This window comes from Amblyomma mixtum, chromosome 6, assembly GCF_055824585.1.
Source record: "Amblyomma mixtum isolate Tamu chromosome 6, ASM5582458v1, whole genome shotgun sequence".
NCBI lineage: Eukaryota > Metazoa > Arthropoda > Arachnida > Ixodida > Ixodidae > Amblyomma > Amblyomma mixtum.
Genome location: NC_143017.1, coordinates 17,626,526 through 17,635,037, shown reverse-complemented (window position 1 = coordinate 17,635,037; position 8,512 = coordinate 17,626,526). Strand labels below are relative to the sequence as shown.

The window sequence follows — 8,512 nt, the reverse complement described above, 5'->3', positions numbered from 1 at the left end:
CACTGCAAGCTTGCGAAATATGGCAACTACTAGCATAGTGAGCCAAGGTTCTCGCTTCATACAAACACGACATTTTGTCTTCAGATTTTTTTGACTGGTTTGCATAGGCGACTGTGAGCTTAACGCATGATCAGTTAGGATATTTGTTTTGGTTCACACAGCTGGCGGCAGTCCAGGTGCGGAATTTTACAGGGTAAACGTTTGCGTTAAAGACTATGCTACGAAGGTTTCAGTCATGGATTAAAGTTCATGGCATATGGATTCGCGGCAAGGAAATTATTCCCGCATTGCCAGTCTGTTGATACTTACTTTAGATAATGCAGAAAACATTTCGCTCATGTACCTGTATTCTGTGTTTGTTCTGGCTCAGAAAAATAATTTTTCAATAGTATCTTTCATAGCGAAAGCACGGGCCTACTTTCTACAGTCCGGTCAGGCGTGTCTTTGTGGCTGCGTCCTTTGACGAAGTTTTACGCCTTCGAGGAAGACTTCATGGGCGAAGTTTTCAAGAAATAGATTGACTAGTTTTTGCTCTATGATTTCAACATGTCCTAATGAGCAATAAATAACTGATGAGCACAGATACAGTCGCTAGAATGGTGTGCTAGTGACTGTCACCAAGACTGCATGGGCTACCTCCCGGAGCCATCTGGAGTGTCTGACCAAGTATTGTCAGTCATGCCAACTATTACAAAATGTGACGGCACTTTACCGGAGTTCGGTCTCGTCAACCTCACCATGAAGGTGCAGGTGGAAGACATCGATCGATACAAGGCGAATATATTGGTGAGGCTGACACAACGCGTAGACGTAAATTTATCGGCCTACCCAGTTGAATTATAATAGGAAATGGAGCACTGAACGTGCAATGATTAGGCATATTCCGGTAATCAATTATGCGCCCGCACAAAGACGGTGCAGCGCTTTTGGAGCGAAACATGGCTTTGTACTCTTTTTTTGATCTCCCTGCGTGGCTTCAGCAAGTATATACTTGGACGCCTTATAAATTTGCTCATGTGTTTACAGCCACTGGTATCTACACAGCAAATGTTGCACGCATACAGCAATGGGCAATGATTATGGCATGCCGGATTGTGGGGAAATATTTCTGCGTGGTTATGCAAAGCAAGAAAATAAGCTAGAAGCATGAGCGAAATGTTTTCTTCATCCGCTAATGTAACTATCAACTCACTGGCAACACGAATTAATTCTTTTCCGCGAATCAACCTCCCATAATCTTTAATCCATGAATAAAAATTTCCCAACGCATTCCTCACGGCAAACGTTGACCCAGTGGAATTCTGTATCTGGACTACTGCTAGCTGTACGATCGAAAACAAGCACCCAAACTGGCCAAGTGTTAAACTGGGTGTCGCCAATGGAAACTAGCCTCATTGTAATGAAAAAGCACCAACCGACGAACTTTGTTCACTATGCTAGTAGTGAACACTATATTTGGCAAGATTGCAAGCAACAAAATTACTTCTACTATCTTATAGCAGTACAAGGGGAGCGAGAAATTCCGCCCATGGACCGAATTCTGTCATTCCCTTCGTGATAAACGTGCACGCCTTATGCATGCACGCAGGATGTAGAAGCAAGACAACATAAAAGCACACACCAGGGAGCAGCTGGAATGCACTCTTCCGCGTTTCGGACCCACACATGCGATTTTGAACGTGGAACCATCACCATCACCATCATCAGCCTGAGTACGCCCTCTGCAGGGAAAAGGCCTCTCCCATGTCTCTCGAAATAACCCTGTCCTTCGCCAGCTGCGGCCACCGTACTCCCGCAAATTTCTTAATCTCATCCGCCCACCTAACTTTCTGCCGTCCCCTGCTACGCTTGCCTGCTCGTGGAATCCACTCCGTTACCCTTAAGGACCAGCGGTTATCTCGCATTCGCATTACATGCCCTGCCCAAGCCCACTTCTTCCTCTTGATTTCAACTAGGATATCATTAACGCGGGTTTTTTCTCTCGCCTACTCCGCCCGTTTCCGATCTCTTAACGTTACACCTATCATTTTTCTTTCCATAGCTCGATACATTGTCCTTAACTTATGCTGAACCCTCTTTGTTAGCCTCCACGTTTCTGCACCATAGGTGAGTACCGGTAAGATACAGCTGTTGTATACTTTTCTCTTGAAGGATATTGGTAAACTGCCATTCATGATCTGAGAGAACGTGCTATATGCGCTCCACCCCATTCTTATTCTTCTAGTTATTTCCCTCTCATGATCCGGATGAGCTGTCACTACCTGCCCTAAATAGACATATTATCTTACTACTTCCAGCCCCTGGCTACAAATTGCGAACTGCTGTTCCCTTGCTAGGCTGCTGAACATTACTTTGGTTTTCTGCATGTTAATTTTTTGCCCCACCGTTCTGCTCTGCCTGTCTAATTCATTGATCATGCTTAGCGGTTCGCCCTGAGTGAGACAGCAAGGCAATGTCGTTAGCAAATCGCAAATTACTTAGGCATTCTCCATTAACTCCCAACTGTTCCCATTTCAGGCCCCGGAATGCCTCCTGTAAACAGGCAATGAATAGCATAGGCGAGATCGTGTCTCCCTGCCTGGCTCCTTTCCTTATTGGTATTTAATTTCTAACTTTATGGAGGACTATGGTAGCTGTGCAATCGTTATATATATGTTCCAATATTTTCCCCTAACACTCTTCTACACCCTGGTTCCGCATTGCCTGCATGACTGCTGAGGTTTCTACTGAATCGAATGCTTTCTCGTAATCAATGAACGCTATATATTGGGGCTGGCTACATTCTGCGCATTTCTCTATCCCTGATTAATTGCGTGAATATGGACTATTGTCGAGTATCCTTTACGAAAGCCTACCTGGTCATTTGGTTGATTGAAGTCTAAGGTTGCCCTGACCCTATTAGCGATTACTTTAGTAAATACCTTGTAGGTAACAGAAAATAAGCTAGTCGGTCAGTAATTGTTCAAGTCCTTGACGTCTCCTTTCTTATGAACTTAGATAATGTTAGCATTTTTCCAAGGTCTAGGTACGCTCGAGGTCACAAGCATTGCGTATAGAGGGTGGCTAGTTTTTCGAGCACAATCTCTCCTCTATCCTTCAACAAATCTGCTGTTATCTGATCCTCACCAGCTGCTTTAAACTTCTGCATTGCTCCTGAGGCTGTCTTTACTTTCTCCTTCGTTACTGGCGGGATGTCCCATTGCTGTGCTCTACTGCCTCTCTCAGTAGCATTCTGCTTGCAATCGCTACTGCATAGATTTGTGAAAAAACTCTTTGGCTACTTTAACTATATTATGCGTACTGCTAATGACATTGTTCTCTTTGTCTCTTATCGCATACATCTGGTTTTTACCTATGCCTAGTTTTCTCCTCACTGCTTTTAGGCTACCTCCGCTCTTTAGGGCATGCTCGATTTTCTCCATATTAAACTTCCTGATGTCGGCTACCTTGCGCTTATTTATTAACTTCGACAGCTCTACTAGTTCTATTCTATCTATGGAGTTAGACTTCCTCCTTCTTTGCCGTTTCTTCCCGGTATGCTGTCGAACCATCCTACCGCCTACTTCTACGGCGCACTCCATAATGATATCTGTGAGACGATTGTTCATTGTTTCAACATTACGGTCGTCATCTTCAGTTAAAGCGGAAAATGTGTTCTGCAGCTAAATCCTGAATTGCTCTACTTTCCCTCTTAATGCTAACTCGTTAATAGACTTCCGCTTCATTAATTTCGTGCGTTCCCTTTTTAAATCTAAGCTAATGCAATACTTTACTATTCTGTGGTCGCTGCAACGTACCTTTCCGAGGACCTCCACATCCTCTACGATGCCAGGCTGAGCGCACAGTATGAAGTCTATTCCATTTTTAGTCTCACCATTGGGGCTCTTCCAGGTCCACTTCCTTTTGGCTCGTTTGCGGAAAAAGGTATTCATGATCCGTAAATTCATGATCCGCGGCAAAAGAAGAAAAAGTGATCTATGTACCCAATTTATACCCCTGTTACACGGGCGTTTTCAACGACAGTTCAGTTGACCGTCAGTTGAACTGAACGGCAGTTAGCAGTGTTACACGACAGCGCTAACTGCCGTTCAGATCTCAACGGCAGTTGAGTTCGACTGAGATCGGGGGCCCCAGTTGAACGGCCAACTGACAAGATGGCGTCCAACGGATAAAAAAATTTCCCGTAGTGGATTGCCTTGGCTCAGTGTACTGCGGCATGCGCAAAGCAGCAAACTAAAAAAAGCCCTCCAAATAAAACTGGAGACGCATTAAACACACATATAAGAATAAAACAAAACAACATGGAGGTTTACTTAGTTATTAACGTGTATTCTGTCCAAGGTTCTGTCTACCTTGGTTCTGTGTTGTGATCACGTGACCACGTGATCACGTGATTTAAGACTATCCCGCGAAAGTGCGAACAGCGCATTAGCAGCATGGAAGCGACCGGACAAAGTACGGCAGCGGCGCAGTGCGGCCCCGTCGTGGCCAGGCGCTTCATGTGGACCGAAGCGATGACTAATCTTCTCATTGATCTATGGGAAGATTATCTCCCACAGCTTCGAGCTCACAAGCATAACGCGTCTGTGTACTCGGAGATAACGGAGCGTTTCAACGAGCTGATTGCCAACATGAGCTGTCTCGTTACAGTCAAGCAGGTGCGGCAGAAGCTTGAGAATTTGAATCAACAGTACAGGTAAGTGACTGCATGTTAATAATTCATCAATACAAAACTTTGCTGCTTAAAGCGTTTTGTAGCGAAAGCAACACCAAGCTAGCAGAAGCGCATTTCACGGTGCCCAGCGCCGTACCACGTGCGGCACTTGCTCGCTGGGCAGGTGCGCCGACTTTTGTCTGCGCCGCTCCTTAATTTAATGGGAAGAAAATGCGCAGGAAACGTGCAGTATGTGTCTTTCTGCTCGGGGGTAGAAACTTGATTTACTCAAAAAATTTGAAACTTGATTAACTTGATTTGATTTTGCAGAAACTTGATTTTACTCGGTGAATATCAAATTTAAATAAAATAATGTTCCACAGTTGTTCGTGCATTGCTCGCAGTAAAAAAAAAAACAACGAAATGTCCATTTTTATGGTGCACCGAAAGAACCACATAGTTCCGTACATTACCACTCAATACCTTGAATGAGAAGAAATGTTGCTACCAAATTTATGAGGCAACTGCTGTTTATTCTCCTCTTTATTTACAGAAAGCGCGTGAGATGCGCAACCGGTTCTGGGGCCATCCAGTGGCCTTATTTCTACCGGCTGCATAGGTTTCTGGGGTCGCTTCCATGCAACGACGGAAGCCTCTTGGAAGAAAGTTTACAGGTGTGTCAGTTATGTGTTCCGTGAGGTGAAGATTGGGATGTGATTTTTAAATCAAACAAACCGTTTTATTCTTGCAAAGGCGCAGTATTTATTTTATTTTTATTTAGTAAGGAACCCACAGCGCCGTGGCATTACAGTGGGGGGGGGGGGCAATGTACAAAAAAGAAGCACACATGACACCTCCGCTCGCAGGCAGAGTTACAAGCATAAAGCGTTCGCCATGTACATCTCACTTCAAAAGAACACATCACAATTCCATCACATCATTAAAGAACGAAAGAACGCATCATTTGATGTCACACTCACAACATCGCTCGGTAGTCTGTTCCATTCTCTAATGGTTTTAGGAAAAAAAGACATTTTAAACAATTCAGTTTTTGCCGCAAATTCGCGGACTTTAAAAACATGGTCAACACGGTTGGATCTATAAAAAGGCTCCTGCACATACCTTTCGCGTTCAACCCGAACAGTTGAATAATAAACAGTATGAAATAGCTTCAGACGCAACTTCTTTCGGCGCGTGTCAAGCAATTCCCAGTTGAGTGCATCCTTCGTACGCGATGCACTGTAACGAGCCCCGCGAGTTCCAGACACGAAACGAGAGGCAATGTTCTGCACCTTCTCCAACTTATCTTTATCTCTAGCAGTAGGCGGTTCCCAGACAGTGCACGCATAGTCCAGAACCGACCTGACATAAGTCTTGAATAAAATGTCACGACATGACAGTGGAAAACTGCTTGCATTTCGGCGAAGAAACCCCAAGTTTCTGCATGCTTTAGCAGAGACATAATCGACGTGACGGCGCCAGCTCAAATCAGGAGTAAAATAAACGCCTAGACATTTAAATTCGAATACCTGTTCTAACATTGTGTTCCTAATAACATATGAATACACATCAGGGTTTTTCTTTCTTGTAAACTTCATATGGACAGTCTTGGACAAATTCAAATTCATATTCCATTTAACGCACCACTCTGAGATTCTGTTCAAATCTTCTTGGAACATTTCAGCATCTCGATCACTAGTGACAACACTATAAAGAATGCAGTCATCCGCAAATAACCGCATTTGGGATACTATTCCGTCACCAATGTCATTCACGTAGAGCAGGAACAATAGTGGTCCTAACACGGAGCCCTGGGGAACACCAGACACAACCTGCACTCTTTGAGACTCGGCGCCATTCATAACCACAAACTGCTGCCGTAAACATAGGTAATCATTTACCCATGATATCACTTGAGGGCTAATATTGTAAAAAGACATTTTTTGAATTAGCAAAGAATGCGTCACGGTATCAAAGGCCTTTTTAAAGTCCAAAAACACGCAGTCCACGCTAAGTCGCCTGTCCAGTGCCTCAGCCAGATCGTGCGCAAATTCAGTCAGCTGCGTAGTACACGATAGGCCCCTTCGAAAACCATGCTGACGAGGATTAAACAATGAATGTGCGCCCATATGTGCTGCTATACTGGTGAACAAAATATGTTCGAGTGTCTTGCACGCAACTGAAGTTAGAGATACCGGTCTATAATTTGATACAGTGTTGCGAGGGCCAGATTTGTAGATTGGCACAACACTTGCAATTTTCCAGTCAGGAAGGCAGGATTCTTCAAGAGATTTTTCAAAAATTCTCTTTAAGTAGGGTGCAACCGACTCAGCACACAGTTTGTAGAATTTGTTTGGCAAGTCATCAGGACAACCAGCCTTAGCAATGTTCAGATTCTGCAACAGAGACTGTATACCGTTGATGCTGATCACAACATCATCCATAACACTTGCCACTGGCTGGAAACTCTGGGTATTCATATCAGCATGTTCGATTTCAGAGCTGAAAACAGAGCTGAAATATTTGTTAAAGAACTCAGCTTTTTGTGCATCATCATCAACAAAGGTGTCACCAGAAACAAGAGGTGGTATAGTTACAGAGTCTTTGCCATTTCTCTTTACATGTTTCCAAAATTCCTTTGGATTTTCTTTTAATTTCGTCTCCATTGAAATGCCAAATGAATTCTTTGCAGCTGCCACAGCAACTTTCATTCTTCCGGCAATTTCCTGCAGCTTGAACCAATTCTCACGCGTCGCATTTCCTTCCTTTAAATTTAACGTAAACACGTTGCCTTTTGCGCGTAAGACTGCGTAGCTCCCGAGTAAACCATGGTTTGCTTTTACTCCTCCTTTTCGTTAATATCCATGCCGGAACAAAGCACTGCCTCAGTTCAAACATCTTATCCTTAAATCTAGACCATAGTTCAACCACTCCAGAGTTATCGGCATGCGTTTCAAAGATCGTTCGGTACTTATTCAACTCTTCGTTTATCTCCCTTACGTTTGCTTTTTCATAGTTATATACTCGCCTATGTGCTGTACCAGCGCTCCTTACATGTTCAACTTTCATTTCACAAAGCACAGCACTGTTGCAAAGAAGTTGCAGTAAAAAGCAATGTGACACAACAGCACAAGGAAGTGTACTGGGTTGCTTATGCCAATGTTACTCTTTTAGGTGGAACTGGTAACAGAAATGTCAGCCGGTGCAGAGGTGCTGGCGTCCGCAGAAGAGGAGGTGGCGGAGACAACTGCTCTGGGCACCGACGAGGTGTGTGAAAGTGGGAGACCATCCCTGGCAGGGAGCAGCACTTCAGATGGGCCTGCAGCAGCAACAAATGGAAGACAGAGTAACCAAAGAGAAAAGCGCAAGAGAGGCTCTGCATTCGACAGGCTGATGAATGCCTATGAAACCGAGGCCAAAAGAGCAGCTCTGCTATCGCAACAAGAACTAAAAATAGCCAGAAAAGCTAACCGTTTGCAGCAAGAGGCAAACAACATACAGAGAGAGCTGCTTAAAGTTGTGTCTAGGTATTTTCAAAGCCCAGATCAATAAAGTGCAAAGGCATGAGCACGTCTTTTTTTTTTGTTGCTGACAGTCTATTACTGCACAGCAATATAAAACAGTTTTTCCGGTAAGATGATGCACAACCACTTGTCGTTATATAAATTTTATAAGGTCTGAAAAGATTCCAAAACAGAGAGTGGTGAAACTTACGCATTCATGGCCAGGAGATGCCTTGCCAGAGCACCTCGAACTCTCTCAGCGGGTACACTTGTGGTGCTGCTGACGTTCACTGGCTGTGGGAGCTCACTTCCAAGTTCCTCACTCCAGTGGCTGTCACATTCATCGCGCATTTGC

General features: G+C 44.2%; 1 protein-coding gene across 1 annotated transcript; it reads left to right on the top strand.

The window, feature by feature from the left end:
• The first annotated feature begins 738 nt into the window (after positions 1–738).
• On the top strand, positions 739–8,221 carry LOC149338301 (uncharacterized). The gene is made up of 4 exons (XM_089550729.1): positions 739–786; positions 4,560–4,696; positions 5,208–5,328; positions 7,829–8,221. Exons 1-4 carry the CDS (start codon positions 739–741, stop codon positions 8,204–8,206), a joined length of 684 nt encoding a protein of 227 aa, XP_089406855.1. The 3' UTR covers positions 8,207–8,221.
• Positions 8,222–8,512: the final 291 nt, after the last annotated feature.

Coding starts and splice junctions, on each gene's coding strand:
- LOC149338301 (XM_089550729.1), top strand. CDS start 739: ATGAAGGTGCAGGTGGAAGACATCGATCGATACAAGGCGAATATATTG. Junction 787..4,559: donor GATACAAGGCGAATATATTG/GTGAGGCTGACA, acceptor TATCTCCCACAG/CTTCGAGCTCACAAGCATAA. Junction 5,329..7,828: donor TCTTGGAAGAAAGTTTACAG/GTGTGTCAGTTA, acceptor TTACTCTTTTAG/GTGGAACTGGTAACAGAAAT.